At 48.7% G+C, this 21,506-nt stretch overlaps 2 protein-coding genes across 6 annotated transcripts in view; one reads left to right on the forward strand and one right to left on the reverse strand.

Annotated features, from left to right (window-relative positions):
- SIMC1 (SUMO interacting motifs containing 1) overlaps nt 1-9,048 on the forward strand; it is a 42,463-nt gene extending 33,415 nt beyond the window's left edge. Inside the window, exons 8-11 of the mRNA XM_015565142.1 lie at nt 1,546-1,674; nt 4,437-4,593; nt 4,732-4,816; nt 8,108-9,048. Coding sequence (XP_015420628.1) covers nt 1,546-1,674; nt 4,437-4,593; nt 4,732-4,816; nt 8,108-8,370 — 634 coding nt within the window. The 3' untranslated portion in view covers nt 8,371-9,048. The remainder of the gene's footprint in view (nt 1-1,545; nt 1,675-4,436; nt 4,594-4,731; nt 4,817-8,107) is intronic.
- KIAA1191 (KIAA1191 ortholog) overlaps nt 9,022-21,506 on the reverse strand; it is a 13,059-nt gene continuing 574 nt past the window's right edge. Inside the window, exons 1-9 of one of the 5 annotated variants that reach the window (XM_006765411.2) lie at nt 21,317-21,440; nt 20,838-20,943; nt 20,492-20,581; nt 18,194-18,372; nt 14,702-14,828; nt 12,709-12,833; nt 10,759-10,865; nt 10,481-10,617; nt 9,022-10,378 (exon numbers count right to left, since the gene is read on the reverse strand). In XM_006765411.2, coding sequence (XP_006765474.1) covers nt 10,170-10,378; nt 10,481-10,617; nt 10,759-10,865; nt 12,709-12,833; nt 14,702-14,828; nt 18,194-18,372; nt 20,492-20,519 — 912 coding nt within the window. In that variant the 5' untranslated portion in view covers nt 20,520-20,581; nt 20,838-20,943; nt 21,317-21,440 and the 3' untranslated portion in view covers nt 9,022-10,169. Of the gene's footprint in view, nt 10,379-10,480; nt 10,618-10,758; nt 10,866-12,708; nt 12,834-14,701; nt 14,829-18,193; nt 18,373-18,726; nt 18,796-20,491; nt 20,582-20,612; nt 20,689-20,837; nt 20,944-21,316; nt 21,441-21,506 lie in introns of those variants that run through there. The other 4 variants (XM_006765410.2, XM_006765412.2, XM_006765413.2 and 1 more) reach the window with 4 other exon arrangements.

The raw sequence follows: 21,506 nt of genomic DNA on the forward strand, positions 1-21,506 counted from the left end.
GGTTCAGACCAGGTTATAACAGCAGGGGTTCTACCAGGTTATAACAGCAGGGGTTCAGACCAGGTTATAACAGCAGTGGTTCTAGCAAGTTATAACAGCAGTGGTTCAGACCAGGTTATAACAGCAGGGGTTCAGACCAGGTTATAACAGCAGGGGTTCTACCAGGTTATAACAGCAGGGGTTCAGACCAGGCCGGTCCCAGGACCTCAGACAGCACCGGGAAGAGATTCCTGGAGTTCTTGTATGGGGTTGAGAGTGGTCTAGGTATTTTTTGAGAGATGCCAAGGTTTTAGCGGCTGGAGCTGCCCTTATACAAGTAACCCTCTATCCTGTGTCAGTCATATTGTGAGAAATCAGTCACACTCGGCTTTTCAAACACAGCATTTGTGCTTAAATTCACAACGCTATATTACAATGTAGTTGCACGGATTTTCATATAAGGCCTATGGGTTTTGACTAACTTAGGAGACAATCTTGTATCAAAATGGAGAATGTCTTGGAGCAAAAAAGCATTGACGTGGGCAGCCTTGAAGTAGGGCTCCCAGAACCCCAGTTTACAGACCCAAGAGAGGCCCACATAGTTCCTTTAAGGGAAGCTAGTCTCACATAAATAACAGTAATGAGAAGTTGATTATAAGTGAATACTAATAGATCTTACCAACAATAATAGGCACTACTGTTTATCATTAATGACCGCCTGTCTGCCAGATGTCCCTCAGAGCACTCACAACTTTCCGAACTAGGCCTGTCAGTAATTGGTCAACAGGTGAACAGCTTGTCACTCCCGGCCCAGAATCTAAGGCCCATGCCTCTGGCCCACCTAGTGTGTCACCGCCTACAGATTTTCTGCCAACAGCCCCCTCTTCCACCACAGTAAGAATGCATGTTAGAAAAGGTGGACTTTCTGAGAGGTTGTCCAGATGCCTTCTGCCACATCAGCTGGTGAGGTCTCATGGGAGAGGGCCTCGTTCCATCAGTTGAAGTTCTGAGAATGAACTGAGCAAAAGATTAATGTAAAGGAATCAGTAATAGGAGAAAACAAGATGGTAAATATCTACAGGGGTGGGCAAAGTAGGTTCGCAGTTGGAAAAAGACATAATACAATAATTAATAAATAATACAATAAGCTCTGCGTTTCACAGCTGTTAGCCTACTTTTTCCCACCTCTGTGTCTCCCCCTGTATGAAAGATTCAAATACTTGGGAGCAGTTCTGGACCCATTTCTTCATCTGCTAGCAAAAGTTATAGGTTAGATGATCCTCAAAGTACTCTAGATCCTTATGATTGTATGTTTCTATCTTTGAATTTAAAAGCAGCTTGCTTTTGCAGCTCAACCCCAGGTTCTGAGAGGTTCAGATAGTATGATCTGGCAAAAGGGATCCAGGTAGGTGAAACTGCTGAACAAAAGCATGCTAGTGGCTTGAGTAGTTCTCCCGGACCTACTGTGTGCTTTACAAGACCCTGTAGAACGCTGGTGGGACCTCCTCCCTGCCAGCAGGTGGCTCATTCCAACCTCCTGCTCACCCGTATCTGTTCTGGACTCAGGATTGTGTGCCAGCTGCAGAGGATGCTGTCCATAGCCGTGGAGGTGGACAGGACCCCCACCTGCAGCTCGAATAAAATTGCCGAGATGATGTTTGGGTTTGTGCTGGACATTCCGGAGAGGAGTCAGAGGTGAGTCTTAGTTCTGTTTTTCTTTTTTATTCCAGGAACATACTTTTGAAAGAAAATTCCAAACAGTAGTTAAATTGGGGAGGGGGAGTGGGGAGGTAGTTCCTGTTTCTATAACCTGTAAAAGAAGACAGTTTTCTTTTTTTAAATATATTTTATTGATTTTTTACAGAGAGGAAGGGAGAGGGATAGAGAGTTAGAATCATCGATGGGAGAGAAACATCGATCAGCTGCCTCCTACACACCCCCTACTGGGGATGTGCCTGCAACCAAGGTACATGCCCTTGACTGGAGTCGAACCTGGGACCCTTCAGTCTGCAGGCTGACGCTCTATCCACTGAGCCAAACCAGTTAGGGCAAGAAGACAGTTTTCAATGAATTCTTATTATTTGCAATGAAGTCGTAATTTTTTGGGAAAAGTTGGGATGCCTTAAATGGAACCTACATTTTCCTACTTTACCCATTTAGCTAACAATCTTACTCATCCTTCAAGGTTCACCTGCTAAGCACAACCTTCTTCCTGACCCTCAGCCATGGAGCCTGGCATAAATGTCCATGGGAGGCCTGAGAGGCGAATGAAACAGGCATGTCCAATATAAGAGATGATCAAGAATGAGCAGGGCTGGACCTGTAGCATGAGCCCAGAGAGTAAGAATAAGGAATTCCGGAATAAGCCAGAGACCAGAATAAGGAGGGGATAAAGAAAGAGAGTTCTTGGCTAGAACTAATGATTCTTTCTTTGAACCAGCAATTTTAGATCCAGAGGAAGACAAACTGGAATGAATATGAATTCGTAAACACTTGCTGGTACAGGAAGTAACTATGGGAGAGCATTGGAGAAATTATCTCCCTTGGCTCTCTGCTTTTCATCCCAACCCCGATGCTCCCAGTTGGCAGCCAAGAATATTCTTCCACAGCTCTGGTTCCTCCATTAGAAGAAAATGTCCTACCAATATTAGTCATAAAGATTTAATGAAAACACCCTGCTAAGAGTAAGACAGGTGTTTATTGGGTCCCTACAATGTGCCAGGCATGGTCACATTCTCATATTTTCATGATACTAAAAGACGAGAAAAATACTAAATGTAGTGAAATAACTAGTCCAGGGTTACACAGCTAATCAGATTCAGAATCCAAACTTAAACCCAGGACTTCTAAATCCCAGGTTCATTGTTCAAAGGAGGCAGTCTGTGAGAGGTCAGAGAGGAGGTGTGCATAGATGCTGTGCTCCTTTTACCACTTCATTTGGGTCCAACTCATACCAGTCAACATTTAAGCCCAGATTCTGCTGAGAGGTGAGAAATCTAAGAACTACATAACTATAAGCAAATTTAGATTTAACATAGACAAAAATAATTTAAGTAAAACGTGGCCCTACTTTAAAACTCTCTCAGAAGGGGCAAATTGGCATTCACCAAGTTATACTAGAAAATCCTTTATCTTAATGTTCCTTACTGAGACAAACAGTATCTAGCACACTGTGAACATCCGGAAATATTATTCTCAATATTAACTCTCTTAGTGAAGTAACTCTTCTTAATGTGTCCTAAATTGGTGTTTTCCAAATACCAAGGCTCTCCCATTTCTAGCAGTTGTTAGTTCATGAACAGATCTGTGTCAGCCCTGTCCACGGGGCTGGTGAGTGTGTAGACTTCCATCGGGTTCTGTGCCTGCCCTGTCCATGGCTTAGTGAGTGTGTAGACCTGCATTGGGTTCTGTGTCTGCCCTGTCCACGGGGCTGGTGAGTGTGTAGACCTCCATCGGGTTCTGTGTCTGCCCTGTCCACGGGGCTGGTGAGTGTGTAGACCTCCATCGGGTTCTGTGTCTGCCCTGTCCACGGGGCTGGTGAGTGTGTAGACCTCCATTGGGTTCTGTGTCTGCCCTGTCCACGGGGCTGGTGAGAGTGTAGACCTCCATCGGGTTCTGTGTCTGCCCTGTCCACGGGGCTGGTGAGAGTGTAGACCTCCATCGGGTTCTGTGTCTGCCCTGTCCACGGGGCTGGTGAGAGTGTAGACCTCCATCGGGTTCTGTGTCTGCCCTGTCCACGGGGCTGGTGAGAGTGTAGACCTCCATCGGGTTCTGTGTCTGCCCTGTCCACGGGGCTGGTGAGAGTGTAGACCTCCATCGGGTTCTGTGTCTGCCCTGTCCACGGGGCTGGTGAGAGTGTAGACCTCCATCGGGTTCTGTGTCTGCCCTGTCCACGGGGCTGGTGAGAGTGTAGACCTCCATCGGGTTCTGTGTCTGCCCTGTCCACGGGGCTGGTGAGAGTGTAGACCTCCATCGGGTTCTGTGTCTGCCCTGTCCACGGGGCTGGTGAGAGTGTAGACCTCCATCGGGTTCTGTGTCTGCCCTGTCCACGGGGCTGGTGAGAGTGTAGACCTCCATCGGGTTCTGTGTCTGCCCTGTCCACGGGGCTGGTGAGAGTGTAGACCTCCATCGGGTTCTGTGTCTGCCCTGTCCACGGGGCTGGTGAGAGTGTAGACCTCCATCGGGTTCTGTGTCTGCCCTGTCCACGGGGCTGGTGAGAGTGTAGACCTCCATCGGGTTCTGTGTCTGCCCTGTCCACGGGGCTGGTGAGAGTGTAGACCTCCATCGGGTTCTGTGTCTGCCCTGTCCATGGCTTAGTGAGTGTGTAGACCTCCATGAGGTTCTTTTGTAGCTGCCTGTTTTAGGGCAAATGTTAGAGCACCGAGGGGGAATTGTGGAACGTGTTCCTGGAAATAAGAGCCGTGCCAGTTAGCTGCCTCTTCACCTTCTCCATGCAGAGAGATGTTCTTTACCACCATGGAGAGCCACCTTCTGCGCTGCAAAGTGTTGGAGATCATATTCCTGCACAGCTGCGAGACGCCCACCCGCCTGCCCCTGTCTCTGGCCCAGGCCCTCTACTTCCTGAACCATTCCACGTCGCTGCTCAAGTGTCAGGTACCTGCCTCCCTGCTTCAGTTCAGGCCAGGACACCTTCCCCAACCTTTGAGCATCATGTCCAAGTGACTAGGAAACTGCACGAAACCTTTAACTGAGGGAGGCGGTTATTAGCAAGTGCTCTTACTGTCTCCACAGTCGGACAAAACCCAGTGGCAGACGTGGGATGAGCTGGTCGAGCACCTGCAGTTTCTGTTATCCAGCTATCAACATGTTCTCAGAGGTAAGGAGCATTTGCGCACAAGATGGTGTGGGAGTCTCATGGGGGACAGTGTTATGCATTAAAGTTACGTGGGGATTCCAGTCAGTTAGCATTGTTCCTTGGTTGTACCTGTAAGGAACAAGGAATGACATAGCTGGAATCACTGCTCTGAAACAGAGGAGCTCACCTGTTCATGACAGTATGTAACACATTGGTCCTCACCAGTATGAGGAGTGAGCAAGAGTCACCAAAACATGGGAGGTGCTCAGTCATTTCCTGACTAGCCCTGGCAACTGACCCAGCCCGTCACAGCCATGTCTTTGCTGGGTCGATTGCTCACTGACTATGGACATTATAAACATCGTCAGTATGATGCAAACACAGCGCGCATCAGTGGAAGGTGAAAGTGTACATCCTGCAAAAGATAGAAGACATCCCAACGTCTGTCAGAGCGGCTCTGCTCAAATCCCAGGGGAAGCTGAGAAAGAGCTGCTTCAAATGAGAATGATTGGTTAGCCAAGGATTAATGGGGCCCTTGGGAAAGTGATGTAATTAATTACAAAAGGAAAGATAGCAACTTCAGAAGAAAACTGGCATTCCTCTTGAGGTGATGCCCCGAGGACACCTCAGCCTTATATATGTAATATTCTTGCCCAAAGTCCATGAGCTCATCACAAGGAGGATCAGACAAACCCATTTTGAGGGATTTCACAGAACTGGCCTGTACCCCTCAAAAGTGTCACTTTCTTCAAAACAACGGAGGAACGGGAAACTGCTCCATTTTAAAAAGGAATTAAAGCATGTGAGTACTAAATGCAAAACATGGTCCTAGAGGGGGTCCTGAACCAGGAAATAAGAACCTAGAAAGTACATTGTTGGGACAATTGATGATATTTAAACAGACTATAAAACTGCATTAATATTAAATTTCCTATTTTTGATAATTATCCTGGCCTATGGAAGTAAATGTCCTTGATCTTAGGAGATCTATACTGAAGTATTGAGGGTAGAAGGGCAGTATCTTATTCTCAAATAGGAAAAGTGTGTATATAAAATTTATCTGCATGATCCTGTTGACGTTGATTTTAGCTCAGTAGAGGCACTTGGGAAGGTAAGGAAGTCTTAATACACTCCCGGGCCTAGAACTGAGGCTGATGTTGTAGAGACAGAAAAAAAAAAAAGCTCTGTATTTAAGACAGAAGAGCAGGGTTTAAGTCCAACCCCAGCACTTACTCTGCGTTGTGCAGCTAACTTGGTCTCTAGACCCGTTTCTCCTCTACAGAATGGGGTTGGTAATATTTAACCTGCCAATGCCGCTTGCAAGTGGGTGTGAGGAAAGAGTAGGCATGGCCCAGGCATTGTGAGTGGACCCTGGTCTGCCTGTTTGCCCGAACAGGGGTACGCTCCAAGGGTCTCCTCTGTTTCAAGTTCTTGTAACTAAACAGAGTGCATTGTCAAGGCCACAGCACATGCTTGCGTAGCGGGGCATTTTTAGCACTCTCAAAGCACAGTACATAGCCTTCCCAGAACAAAGCCCCAAAGGCAAATTCCATGGGTGCCGAGCCTCACTGAGCTTTATGTAACTATTTCTTTTGGAGATCTAGCAGAAAGTTTAATATTAAAGCAACTTGTTTTTGTTTAAAGTTCACCTTTAAAACGTCTTGTTCATTTCTGTTTTGCTTCCCAGGAAATACACCTGTGTCATGAGCAATAGTGACTTAACATAGACATGGATTAAAAAAACAAAACATAGACATGGATTCTGTTTTAATTACAGAATATTCTTATGCTTCAAATAAGGGAAAGGGCCCTAACCGGTTTGGCTCAGTGGATAGAGCGTCGGCCTACGGACTCAAGGGTCCCAGGTTGGATTCCAGTCAAGGGCATGTACCTTGGTTGTGGGCACATCCCCAGTATGGAGTGTGCAGGAGGCAGCTGATCGATGTTTCTCTCTCATTGATGTTTGTAACTCTCTATCCTTCTCCCTTCCTCTCTGTAAAAAATCAATAAAATATACTAAAATTAAAAAAACAAAAGGGAAAGGCAGGCCTCAGATCAGCATACAGGGGCAGCAAAAGTAAGCTTACAGTTGTAATACAAATAAAGAATACAATAATTAGTAAATAATACAAATATAAACTTTCAAGTACTTGCAAATGTAAGCCTCTCTGTATTGAATAAATGGGCTGTGATGCAATGCTATTTTATCCTTGACATCCTCTCCAGCTTCAGTAGTTTGAAAGTGTCCTACCCTCAGTGGCACCCTGAAATGGTCAGTGTCCTGGTCAGAGAGGGCTCCCTAGTCATCTCTGCCTCTTCACACGGTCTGAGGACGTTTGGAGCTCAGCCTAAATTGTCAAAGGTGGGGGAGAAAAGGGAGAGGTTGAAAAGCCTCTTAACATGGAGAGAGGAAGGAAGATAAGCAAATTCACATATACTAGCTTATGTCATCCAATGACCTTGAAAAAGTCATTGACCTTTTACAGATGGGGACACAAAGACTGAGAAGAAAGGAAAGGCAGAGCCAGGACTCAAACTCAGGGCTGTAGCCAAAGTCTGTGCAGTGAAAACACTGGCAGGAATTACTTTCCTATGAAATCGCTAAGTGAAATTAGAAAGTGAGAGTCTAAGGAATTTCCAACCCCCTTTTCTAAACTCTTTACCCATGATTAAATTACTTTCCTATAGACCCTTGACCTTGGAGAAAAGTATAACCTGAACTTTCATATTTTATAAACATTTCCAGAGGCAGAGCAGCCCCACAAGACATGGGTGCTGGGTTGTCCGTTGAACGCATTCTCCGGCTAAAAGAAACAACGCCCCCAACCCCCGTTTCTGAGCACAAATGTATTTACTCATTTGGCCTACCCTACAGTGCAGACGACATGGTTTCACTTAAACAGTTACTGTAATAAACCAACACCACAATAAACCTACTAAATATACGTTCAGTATTTCTTTGCAATTCTTCCATACTTAGGAAAAATCTACCTGAAGATACTCAAAATTCACTTGACTCTTTTTCAAGTGGTTATGTTAAATCTTAAATATAGTTTCATTGTTTAAACCAAGGGAAAATTAAAATGGAATAGAAATTTTTTTTAATATGAAAAACTTGAGTACCAGAGAGAACAAGAACAATGGACCTTTTGGAAATAGTTACCACAGGTACCCACTTGGCTGTTGACTTGTGTCCCAGTAACTAGGTGACAAGTCTTTGCCCAGACCCTGCTACTAAAATTGGACTTCAGTGTCTTCCATCAGGAAGGGATAAAAAGCAGTTCTTTTCAACTGACTTGTTCCCTCTTGCAGAGCATTTACGGAGTTCGGTGATCGATCGAAAAGACTTAATAATCAAAAGGATTAAGCCCAAGCCCCAGCAAGGCGATGACATCACAGTGGTGGACGTGGAGAAGCAGATCGAGGCCTTCCGCAGCCGCCTGGTCCGGATGCTGGGAGAGCCCCTGGTCCCCCAGCTCCGAGACAAAGTGCACTTGTTGAAGCTCCTGCTCTTCTACGCTGCGGACCTGAACCCCGACGCAGAGCCCTCCCCCAAGCCCTGGAGCAGCCCCTGAGGTCCGGCTATGCACTGAGCACCAAGAATACCTCTTGAACTGTATCGCCAACTACTTGCAAGTTCTGAAAGTATGGAAAGTAGTTCAAAGTCTTACAGGACCAAACCTATCTTATTTATCTGTAGGCTATAATAACTTTCTCTTTAGTAATACCTTTTTAAAATAATCCTATCATAGCCTATTCTCAAATATGGCTTAAATATACAAGGTGTATATATTTTTTGATAAATTATTTATCTATACTTTTTGAAACAGGTAATACTATATGCACTTACATGTTTAACATTTCCATTCAGGATGTGAAAAAAATCCCTCTGAACAAATCCTAGACATCAAATGTTACTCAAGGTACTGATGATCCGTTTTGAAAGAGAGAGACACATTCATTTCTCCCCAATGGAACACAAACATCAATATTAGACCTGTTATATTGCCTATGAATTTGATTTTGTGGCAAGTCTATTAAGATCTAATGTAACGGGGGAAGGAGGAAGGTTAGAAATAAGAGGATGAGTGTTATAAAAAATGTTAAAAGGATACAATAAAAAGGCAATGGTTTTTCAAAATACCAAGTTTACCTGCTTATCATGGCTATGAATAAGCAGAATGCAATAACGACTCTTAACAGGACAAAAACAACAGCTATGCACATTTGAGAAAGTAGTAAGGAATTTTATTGTCAAAACAAGTAAGAGATACGAGCTTAACAGAAGACACAAATAAATTAATTGTTCTCATCCTTTGAGATGCAGGCCTCTCTGGGGAAGGCTCAGCCCAGCTCCCTACGTAGACACGACCCCCCCAAAGCAAGAACAGCAGAGTCTGAGACAGTTCAGGACAAGGACCGCCCACGGCCGCGGTGGAGGATGAGCAGGTGCTTCCCTGGCTCCTGTCCCCAGCACGCTCTGTGCTCACACAGGTCTGAGGCTCGTTTGGGGGCAACGGTTGCATGTAGAACCTTTTTCCATCCTTCCATGTGGCTCTTAGAAAAAGTTTCAGGTCCTGGTGACACTTGTTTCACATGAATGTCTGGACTAGAATCTACGTATAGTTACCACCATCTTTATTTTAAAAACCTTAACATCCATTAATCGACACCAAAGCAGTAGGCTGCATTTTCTCCCTTAGAAACTTTCCTACCAAATTGGAGTTAACTTAATCTCACTTTAAAGTGCAGCAGAGGATATGCAAGACTTGTGTTTGCTGACAGGTGAAGAGAAGCGCTGCCCACACAGTAGGAACCGGCTCTGCCCGAAAGCTACAGCGAGGGCTCCGGTCTCCACGCAGGAGAAGGGTCCCTGCCAAGCCTGGCTTTTCTTCGTGCCCAGATCTCAAACGGATCATAGGTTCCCGCAGCCACAACGATGGAGCACACAGCACCAGCCGCCAAGAGGGCCAGAGACTAGACAGTGAGCACCTCTACTCCCTGACTTACCCATGCCCTCGCTGACCCTGGTCTTGAAAGGAATCAAGAAGTCTTGGTTTGGGAACAACATAAGCAGTACCTGCCGCGTAAGCAATGATCAGGTTCTTGTGTAGGCTAAATAATGCAACAGGTGATCAGCCTCCATACGTCACTGCTGAGAGTATTCAGTCTAACTTCAAGTTAAAGCAATGCACAATGGCTTCTTCCACACAGGACAGCTTTGCACTAATGTTTCTCAAAACCAATAATGTCTCCAGTTCTAGCCCCAGGTTAAGGTTTAAAAAAACAAAAACCAAACCATTCCTATGTCAGAACCAGGGTAATAAGGAAGTGGGTGCAAGACACCTCGATTCAGTCAATGGAAGAGAAAGCTCTAGAAGCCGGTGGGTGTGAGCACATTCAAGTCCCGGGGTTTGAGATTATGGGTCCGAGGCGGTTGTTTCTTCCCTTCCATCACTGGGAGGTCCATCTTGGGCGGCTTGAAGGTGGCTGGATCGTCGGCCATCCGCGTGGCCTGCATGCGCATCAGTTCCATTGGAGAAGGCTTCTGGGCGCCTCTGTAGGGCTGGGTGGCAAAGCCTCCTGCAGAAGGAACCAGAGCAAACGATTTCAAAAGCAGCAAGCAGCTCCTGCCGCACACGGTAAATGCCGTACACGCTTTCTCTCTTGAGGGAGCTGGCTTACCCGAATCAGACTTCTGGAGGGATCTTGGTCCAAAGAGGCTCCATTTATCTGCCGAGTTTCTGTCTTTATCCCCAGAATCCATGGTGCTAAAATGTGGGCCAGGTAGGGCTGTGGAAGAGCCCGAAGAGAACCAGCCTCTGGCAGGGAAAGAACACAACAGCCCATAGACCTCTTCCCAGCCCCCGAGAAGTGCCTCGCGCGAGAGCCTGGGAACGGTCAGCTCCCCCTTCTCACTCAGAAACCAGGCTTCAGCCCCGCGTCCGCACATGCACGCTCACCTCGGCTTCTGCCTGGGGGAAGAGTGGGGGGTGCTGCTGGGGGTGGACTGGGCGGAGGCCGGCTGCTTCTCTTCCCTCGCTACCTCTCCGCTCTGTAGCTTTAGTGTCTGTTCAGATGGGTAAGGAGAGACGTGAGCCAAGTTTGGGTATAAACATCCTGGTCCGCACCAACGTTAGGCAGAAGGAAGACATTAATAGGCAGAATAATTTTGGATTATCGAACAGATATTCCTTTGATTCTGTCATACTAGACAGACATCCATCTTTTAAAAAAATGATTAATTCTACAACACAGCTTCAACATTTCTGCACTAAATACATTAGAGCTTTTAGTTTTCCCACCTCATCCAGCCAGTAAGTGCAAGAGCCAGAACTCAAGCTGCAGGCCTTCTGTGCCTTCTCAGTATGGCCTTGAACTCTTCCCTTATTGTCTCCTGCCACGGGCAATCCGTCACACCAGGCTCTCTAAGCCATGACGCGGGCATGCTACTCCTCCAGCTGCCTGCTTCCTCTGTGGCGCCTGCCCATCTGAACCTTTTCCTCCCGTAACCAGCCACCCTGGTTCCTTCCGCACTGTAAACATACCGCTGACATACAGGCAAGCGGCTTCCGGGGGGGAGAGTCTACTTCCCAGTTCTTCCGGGTCGGGGCTCCCTGACTGCCACTGTGCTCCATGTCCGGAGTGCCAATGCCGAGCCCCAACCACATCCAAACCAATGCCCCTGCCTGAACACTCAAACACTCCCCCTAACACTCTCCCTCAAACACTCCACGGCCGCTTACGCAAGCGGCACCTCAGCTGGCTTCGTGTTCTAGTGCTGTGGCCAAGATGCAGAAAATGGCCCAAAGTCAACTCTGCCATTATGCAGGGCGAATTGCTCAACTGGAACTCAGGCACAGATCCTGGGAAGTTCTCCGAATCAGAGACCCACGTGCCCCTCTCCGGAAGCACCTGTCTTGTCTGACAGCTCACACTGGCCGGCCCAACTCTGATCCCCCACAGCAGTGGTTTTTATACCAGCGTGCAAACATCATCTGGGATGCTCATTAGGAAATGCGAGTCCACAGGTCCTACATCCCTCCCACAGGCCGCTCGCTGCACCCCACTCTCCCGTCTACATACTGCGGGCATGATCCTCCTCTGAGGCCTTCAAGAGCCAGGGTCTCTGACAACTTTGGAATATGGGGGAAACACCAAGAAAGAGGGCATCAGGAGACTTGAGCTCAGGTGTTGTGAGAGGTTAAGTACATGAACTTGGACGCCAGTCTCTGTATTGATAGGACATGAAGAACAGTTTCTACCTCAAAGGATTAACAAACACAAAACTAAGTGGATGCGAGTGCCTCAGAAATCACTAAGCACTGTTAAGTACAGAGGGGTGTTCCTTGAGCTAAAGTCATTTGAAATTATTTCATTCACACAATTATTTGGTCATCATTAACCTTACCAAAAATTAGTCTTCATTCCAATTTTAGAATAAAGAGCAAAACTTCCCAATTCTGCATTTGCTTTTAATTTTTTAAACACAAAGCATGCCATTCTTTCCAGCGAGTGTCGTGCCTCTGACATTGCCAATGTTCCTCTCCCCTCAGCGCCCATCACTCTGGTACAAGAAGCGACCCACACTGGCTTTACTGTTCCTGACGTGCTCATGCTCATACACACTCTCTTTCTCACACACACACACCGCACATGCATGAGCACAGAGGCTCCTCTCCTCCTCCTGACCAGACACCCCCACTTCATAGACAGATAAGCAGAACCTTCCGGGTAAGAGCCCTGGAGCTTAGGGCCCCTGTGCCACCACAGGTGGGCTCACACAGCTCTACATTCCTCACCTCTTCTCTTGGCATCATTCCCCGCAACCCCCACCTCGCTGAGCTGGTAACTTCTAAACCACAGCCACATCGCAGAGTGATGACGGTGTCGTTTTTGTCAAACGAGCTTACGTGGAGTGCTTCTGCCACTCGAAGGTACTTGGTCTCCTCGGTGGTCAGGCCCTTGTGAGGTGTGTAGCCAGCATCTCTCAGCCCTGCCTGTTGCTCAAAACGCTGAATGCTCTCCTGGGTCTGTTCTGGGAACAGAGGAGATGACAGTCATGCCCACCCGCTCTCCCATCACAGATGGGGAGCAGAGAGCAGATATCCGCTCTCCTCCCCAGAAGCAAGGGCCACACGGGCCGCCCGAGGAGGTTTCCCCAGACCAGCAGTAGTTCCAAAGCTCACACGAAGCTTCGAGAACCAGAGGGAGCCTTCCCTCACACCAAGAACAGAAACCTCCAGGGAAACTCCTTACCTTCCTGCGGTTCGTACACTGTGACATTCCCTTTGTGTTTAGAGAGGCCACATGGAGGAGCCAGCTGGCGTTCTCCAAATACAATTTCCTAAGAGGCTCACCACCCTCATGACCCACACAAGGACCTTCACCAAAGAGAAACGGGCCACATTTTGCCTAGATGGCACCAAGGTATCGATTCAATTCATACCAGAGAACGTGCCTTGAACTAGTCCAGGTCTACCAAGCCAACGCTTCTTGTGTGTCAAAGTGCCCCTCACGGCGCCTGGCACAGCAGACAGACAGATGTGATCGACTTATATTGTAAACAATAAGTCAGTTATGGGAGCATTTGAGACCCTGCTTCCTGGCATATGTTGGCAGTTTGGCTCAAAGAAAGTCATAACATTTCTCTAAAAGAATATGTAAATAAGTCATTTATCCCGTGGAATGAATGACAGCTGAGTTTTTTGCTTACTCTGGATACGACCTAATTCAGCCCACGCACAGGAATGTGGCAGCTGTGGACCAAAAGTCCTTTATGACTCAGTCATTCCCCTTCGCAGGAACTATTTTATTTCTATCAGAAATAAAAGCTCAGGAAAAAACCTAAATGTATGAAGATGTTTTACTGTCTTACCAGGTAGTTACCTGAAAATTTAAAAGGTGGGAAAGGATTTAATGCATCACAGCACACCAACACCAGTACTTTGAATGTAGCTATTTTTTAACAATGTAAGACTAGAGCAACATCCAAAGTTCATGGCAGTATTAACTGAAGGAAAGGTATGACTACATCTGCAATCACGTAAAAATATGCACACAGCGGACGTGAATCAGCCGAGCATCTGCGTGACAGCGGCACCCTGGGGAGCCGGGACGCTCTGCGCCGGGGAAGCCACTGCCGGGAGGAGGGGACCGAGCCTTCCTTCTAGCACCGCCAGAACATTCTCCAGCTTGCACAGTACCAGCAGTGGTTGCTGATGCAAATGGCGCGTTTCCATGTGAATGAGAGGACGTCCAAGGGCGGTTTGGACTTTTGGTTCTTGGGCGAGTTCTCAAGTAACTGCGCGAATAAACGATGCCTCCCAGAGCAGAGAAACAAGGACTTCAGACTCCCAAACTGAGCCAACCAGGAGAACCTCTGCGCCCTGTCCCTGGCAGAGGCTGCTGCTGACAAGCAGCACTGAGTATCTAATGATTAACTGCTACCTTCCCACAGCAGAACCAAGTTAAAAAAAATGCCAGCTCCCTGCTGCCAGTCTCCTTAGGACCACAAATCACACATTCTTAAAAATAAAGAAGCTGAGGCAACAGACTTGCCTCGAGGCCCAGAAAGGGGAACATCTTTGAACCACTTAATTAAAAAAAGAAAAAAAAGAAAGACAGACAAGGCAGGTGGGACCCTCCTCCACCTGCCAGCCAGACTCCCCACTTCATTTAGGAGTCTTGCCAGTTAAGTCACTGGCCCCAGGCCATTCTGATGGACTTGGGCAAACAAGACGATAGGAGCAGAGCAGCACATCTTCACCTCAATGGAGCTTCACTGGTGAGCTGGCACCTGTCAGGCACAGTCAGGACAGGCTAAGGCAGTGTGTCTGCAGAACCCCATGCACTCTTCCTCTCCCAACCCTCTTCCAGTCTATTCTGAGGGTGCAGAGCGCTTACTTGTGATCAGAGAACTCATGATGACACGGGTGGCTTTAGCCTTCACCACTGGGACCTTGTCCATATTGTCAGTGGCCGATGCCAGGGTCATGGCAGGGGAGGAGACACTGGCTTCTCCTTCCTCCACCTGTGCAAGAGACGTAAGGAGGCACTTGAGCAGAGCAGGCGGGTCACACCTAAACTTTTCCCCTTTGGGGAGAAGTCACTGAAACACCCTGAATCTGATACGTGAGGAAATCTTTGAAGGGAGGGTTTTTGTCTCCTCCCGATTAGATAAATATCATCCATAGTGACAAGAGATAAAGACATAAATAACTTGAATTTATAGAAGTGGGAAAGCCAGAATGGGAAGCTAACGTCTCCTACTTCCCATGTCTGTCCAATAGGCTGCTAGAACCCACTACTGCTCACTGACCATGTACCAGGCGTAACTACGCTGGCTTTGGCTTAACTCATCGCTGCATTCACTCAGTGTTGTCAGACTTCAGAGCATCAGGATGCCCTGCATGGCTTGTTCAACACCCCGGGGCCCCACCCCACAGTAGGCCTGGGGGGGGGCTCAAGAACTCATGTTTCTAACAAATTCCCAAGTAATACTGATGCTGCTGGTCCCCAAGACCGTGGCTCTAACGGTTCTTTTAAAACAAACCAAAACAACAACAAAAAGGCCCATGTGGCTTAGTGGTTGATCAACCTATGAACCAGGTCATGGGTTCGATTCCAGGTCAGGGCATATGCCCAGGTTGGATGCTCGATCCCTAATAGGGGGTGTGCAGGCGACAGCCGGTCAATGATTCTCAGGACGAGCAGGGAGGAGAACATTGGGTTTATTCTTCGTTCTCTACTTCCCTAAAGGAACTAAGACAGTCAGAAAGGAGGGGAGAAGTATGAAGTGTGCTGTTACCAAACGGATTCTAAGTTTCAGCTGTGACCTCACTGGAGTAGAGCGTAACCCTCTGCCTCCTTACTTGGAAGGTGCGGGACAGGCAGGCCGAATGAAAGAACGCATGTGATGAGTCCAGCTGCGCTTCCCTTTAAGAGCAGCTGTTCAAACTGCAGCTGTTCCAGCTGGGGCACCACAGCAAATGGGACGCCCATTCTCTGCCTTGGCAAACAGCAGCCTTTACAAATGGGAGGGTGTGCGCCCTTGGGAGCACTGGCAGAGCCCGGCTTACCAGAGGTTCCAGTCCCTGGAGGCCACTGGTCACTGCAGGCAGGCCGCCAGGGTCCGGCTCACCAGGACTGCCAGTCCTTTCTACACGGACGTTTACTCCTAGCAACTAACTGGGTCAGACATCGGTACATAATGGCCAGGGAATTTCCCCCAGAGCTGCAGGGGAAGCTTGTGGTGAAAGGAGCTCCCTGTTCTGAGAGCTTAAGGGAAGGGGTGAGGAGGACCCATTAGAAAGGCATCAAATACAGCTCTACCGAGTCCAAGTTGGGCTGGGAGCCAGGAGTCAGTGTCCCCTGCACACCTAATATGTGTCAAATCTTTCAATCATCTTTTATTTAATCCCACCATACCTCCATGGCAAAAGCATTCCTATTTCTCAAGCGGAGACACTCAGGCATGAGGCTCTGTGCCCAAGGTCATTGTTAATATATAGACCATTATGGGATTCATACCCAGGTCTGTTACAGTAAACGAGGGGCCCAGTGCACAAATTCGTACACCTTGAAAGGAACTGTGGGCTTCGAGGCTGTGGTGGGCACAAGGGCGGGTCTCGGCCCATCCTCTGTGCCCCCGCCCAGCCCCTCCCACCTGCCTGCAACCCCATTCTCCGCCACTGCCGCTCCCACATTCTGACGGCACCAGCCCGCTTGCACCCACTGAAGGCGTGGAGCAACTGGGGCTGGTGCCAGCAGCAGGTGCAGGTGGGGCTGGCACTGTCAGTGGGTGCAAGTGGCAGCTGCTGCCCCGATCGCCCCTCAGGAGCAGGGGGAGGTGGAGAAGCCCTCAGGGGTGATGGGGCCAGCAGCCGCCACTTGCACCCGCTGACCAGTGGGTGCAAGTGGCAGCTGCTGCCCTGATCACCCCTTAGAGGAGCAGGGAGGTGGAGAAGCCCTCAGGGGTGATCAAGGCTGGCAGCAGCCACTTGTACCTGCTGATGGTGCCGAGAGATTGGGACTGGCACCAGACACCGGCAGAGGGTGCGAGCAGGCTGTCACTGGCAGCAGGTGCAAGTGCCAGGCGGGACTGCGACACACGGGAGCAAGGAATTTTCAGTAACCACCAGAGGCTCGCCCCGATGACAGCGACCAGCGCCTCACCTTGGTCTGGCATCCCCCCTCACCTGCCCCACCACCCCACCGTGGCCTACGCCTGCCATGTTTTGCGCATGCCCCCTGGTGGTCAGCGCACATCATAGCAACCAGTTGTTCGGTTGTTCCACCTTTTGGTCTATTTGCATATTTTCTATTATATGGGATGCTCACTATGTATGTCCTGTCAGGCCCTGAGCTGTCACACAGCTCAAAGTTCAGTGAAACTAGCTGTAGATTAAATGGCCTCATCTGAACTTGGTAGGCCTCGTTTATTCAGGCAACAGAACCAAGCAGAAGTGACAGCGGCAGCCCCCACAGCCAGGAAGCACAGGCTTCGGCAACATGCCTGCAGCGAGCACATGAGAACCCCCGAAGCCTGCAAGGAGGGGCTGTAGAGCAGGTCGCAGTGGGACAAGGCGTGTAGTGCTTGGGAGTGGGAGCAAGGCCTGAGGAAGAAGGCAGCTCTATGTGGGAAAGACATCTGCGGCAGGAGGAAGAGCATGGCAAAAAGTACAGCTTGTGTTCAGGATAGAGCCAACTGTTCCCCCCCGTCACTCGGCATCTGCTTTACGCCAGGTCCTCTGCTTGGCACTGCAGGTGGAGCACAAAACTGGCACGGCGTCTGCCCCGCAGAGCTAATGGGAGGTGGCAAGTAACGCAGGGCCTGTGACAGGGGCCTGGGGTACAGTGGCACGGTGACAGTCTTATCAGGAGGAAAGTCCTCGCAGAAGAGATGTCTGTGTTAAGACTGAAAGGACACCACTTGTCAGGCGGAGGGAGCGGGGGGAGCAGAGGGAAGGGGGAGGAGAACAGGATGGGATGTAAGCATCATCATAGCTGAAGCAGTGGAAGCAAAGACTTAGGCATCCAATGCCCTGGTGAGTGCGAGAAACCGTGGGGAACGTGCATGGTCAGATGACGGGGGGCGGCGGGGAGCAGCAGACAGGAGCGAGTCATGAAGAGCCAGACTACGGAGCTAGCATTTTTAATGCTACAGCAAGTGAGATGGTTTGGACAGAGGAGTCTCAGGTAGGAGAACACATGGCCATTCTAGTTTGAATTAAAAAGAAAAAAAGGCCCACCAACTCCAGCTGAGGCCCAGAAAACACACACATGGGAACCGGTGGCGGCCAGATCCTGTGGGTGCCGGAGCCACGGAGGCTTCCGGAGCCGAGGAAGGAGAACGCAAGGCTGGGCTTGCCGGAAGCAATCGGCAGGGTCAGGTACCTGGGCGAGGTGCTGGTACTTGCGCTCTGGAATCACTGGCTTCCAGGGGAGGCTGCCCATGTCCGAAGGAGGAGGAGTCATGGGCGTAGGGTCCTCCAGGGCATCATCATAGCTGAATGCCCGGCGGCTCATCCCGATGGGCAGGGACATCTTGCCTAGAGGCCCACTGGGCTCAAGAGCTAAGAACAGAGACACCTGTCAGGGTGGGTTCAGCAACTGCGCACGCTCACAGCTTTCTACTCATCTGTAGGCAGGAAACGGGGACACTCACTCTGGGACACAGCAAGGAAAACTTGTCTGGAAAAGTGAATCCGTTCGAGGAAAGGAACCTGTAGTACTAGCCCTGCCTTTGTGCCTGGCACCTAGATGCTCCTCCGGACCCGCTCAGCAGCCCGAATCCACTGCCTTGGTTTAAACGACTTGAGCAAGTCACACACTCAGTAAGTCATCCAAGTCCAATCCCGTCTCACTCCAAAGCTTTGCTCTTAGGCCAGACTGCCCCACACACAGCACTACCACCGCCCTCACCTCACCGAGACAGGCTATGACGTTCCTACTCCCATTTCACAGGAGGAAAGGCCGACAGGTAGAGTGATTTGCTCCAATTCACACAGCCAGCAGCCAGCGGGGGCTCGACTGCAAACCCTCTGCCTTCCCTACCGCACCACAGAAAAGAGCGCGGTGACGAGAAACGGTTAAAACACGCTGCCCACGCCACGCTCCGCTCCCAGTGCTCTGCAGGATTTAAGCAGCAGCGCGAATGCCAGCCCAGAAACTGCTGACAACCCTGCTGCCAGCTGAGCCTGCCCTTCATCTGTGGGCCTGACGGGCGGAAGGCCCCGCTGTGACACAGGCACCCGCCCCGCAGCCCTGCCAGCAGGGAGCAAAGTTCACTGAGCGTTTGTTTCATGCAGAACTAATGTCCACATCCTGCCTTCACGTGACATTTTCCTGTTGCTAAAATTACACAATCACTCTCCAAAACATCAGCCTGTGTGGCACTAAGTCCAAAACGAGCAAAGACACGTCATTTAAACAGCAAGGGAACCAAGTATCTACCATTATTATTGTTGCTATTAACATCAATAATAATTACTAATAAACCCCTAAAAACAGAAAGAGGGTTAGTGGTTGCCAAGGGCTGGTGGGGGTAGGAATGGATATGAGGTTTTCTTTTTGGAGTGATAAAAATGTTCTGAAATTAGATAGTGGCCACAGTTACACAAAACACTAAATTATTCATTTTAAATGGGTGAATTTGATGGTATGTAAATTACCTCAATAAAAATAAGCCAATAATAATTACCAAATGCCCTTCCTTAACAGGCACTCACATCCCTCATCTTACCTTATTCTCATCAAACAGATATCCTTCCCATTTTCCAGCTCAGGAAACTGAGGCATAGATCTTAGTGACACCCAGCTAGCAAGTGTGGGTGGGGCTAGAACACAGACCTAAGCCAGTGCTCACTCGACATGCAACACTCCATGCGCCCCACACTCCAAAGCATTCACATGTGCAGCACGATGGTCTGGGATGGTCACAGCAGAATTTATGCTAATCACGAGAGCAATGAAAGACAAACGGAAACGCAAGGTGATGAAGTCAACGCTAGAGAGGATCGATACCGGGATACATGGGAAGATTCCTATTACTCCCCTGAATTTGGGAGCGATTTCAAAAACATCTTAAGACTTCTCCCAACAGCCATCCCCATAGCTTTCCTAAGTAATGATCAAGTCAGCTAATACTTACTAAGAAACAGCCTACAGATTTTCTGGGCATTAAATGCATATCCATCACTAACTCTGACACATTTTCACAGATTTTACGTTTAATCTTTACCGCAGCCCTAAGAGATAGGCACTATCATCTATACTTCACTGATTACCTCAAATTGAGTGATTCTAATTTTGATTACAAAATCACTGCCCCTCCCACTAAAATGGTCCAAGGTGGGACCAATGACTTCAGTAACCCAGAAATGATTGCTGTACAGAGACCCACGACTCATGAAATGACTGCTGTTTTTCCAGTTAGATTTTGGGTTCATTATCTTATTAACTACCCAGCCAGGTAGTTAATTAGTTAATAAGATAATGTTATTATCTACCAGCTGGGTAGTTAATAAGATAATATTTAAGTGATGCCAATCTATTAAACCTAAATACTTTACTGGCGACCAAGAGTAATCATCAATATGTGGCTCAGAAAAAGTGGTTTCTGGCTTGCACCGCTGAGGACCAAACATGATTTCACCAAGAAGAACCGACTTTACCAAAAAGAATTAAGTTTACCAGGCACTTCTGATGGTCTCGAAGCCATTGAAAGACTGGATCCGGGTACTTTTTCTTTCTATATAGATTTCAGAGCTGAGTCCCTGCCACCTAATGAGAATAACAAAAAGCATTTTCTTACAGTGAACACCAAAGAAGAGCTCCAGCGCTGTTCTTTTTGACAGGCACACAAAGCGTGCTATGGCTTGCTTACAACGCTGAAACAACACACAAATGAGCCAATGGGTGAGCAATAATGCCAAGGCAAGAAAAGAAAGATAATGGCAACGATCTCACCACACCTGTGGCTGATCTTAACACCTATGGTAGGACAGAAACACTACACCTGGTGAAAAGGTCACCTTACCCGAGCGAAATGATGTTTACGCGGCCAGAGAGAGATTAGTGAGGAGCATGGTCCAGCTGCTGCAGTGAGCTAAGTTCTCGGGAGGAGTCCATCCATTCCAGAGGTTCTAAGAACAACAAGCAAAGAGCATGGGGCCGGCCGTCAGCACCTGCCAAACAGCCTCCTATACATCCAAGGGCTCCCCGGCCGGCAGAAGGGTTAGAAGTCTGGTTTGGTTTGGTTTTCAGTTAAGTTACGGCTCAGGGTTCCGCCGATAACTTGACCCCATGGCCAGGGGCTAGGCAGCACAGAGGGTAGATTCATTCTTTGTTGCTAACGCCGACTAATATTTATATGGGTTTTTACACAACACGTATCTTGTGTTTGAACCCTTGCAGGAATCCCGCCAGGCGGGCACTGTTTATCCCCAACGTAAAGGAGAAGAAAACTGAAAACCAGGAGGCAAGTGATTTGTCCTGGGTCACCGACAAGCAGCCCACCTGCAAGGCAGGCAGCTGCATCCCGTTCGCCGCGGAGTTCAAGCAAAGCCCGAGAAAGCAGAGTTATTTGCTTTTCAACTCGCTACGCGGCCCCTCTATCCCGACGCAGCTCAGAGGCAAACGACGTTCGTTCTTCATTCAAGGGCACCGCAGGCACCAAAGTGCGGCCGCCGCCCCGAGTCCGGGCGCC

Source organism: Myotis davidii, unplaced genomic scaffold (genome assembly GCF_000327345.1).
Source record: "Myotis davidii unplaced genomic scaffold, ASM32734v1 scaffold399, whole genome shotgun sequence".
Classification (NCBI taxonomy): Eukaryota; Metazoa; Chordata; class Mammalia; order Chiroptera; family Vespertilionidae; genus Myotis; species Myotis davidii.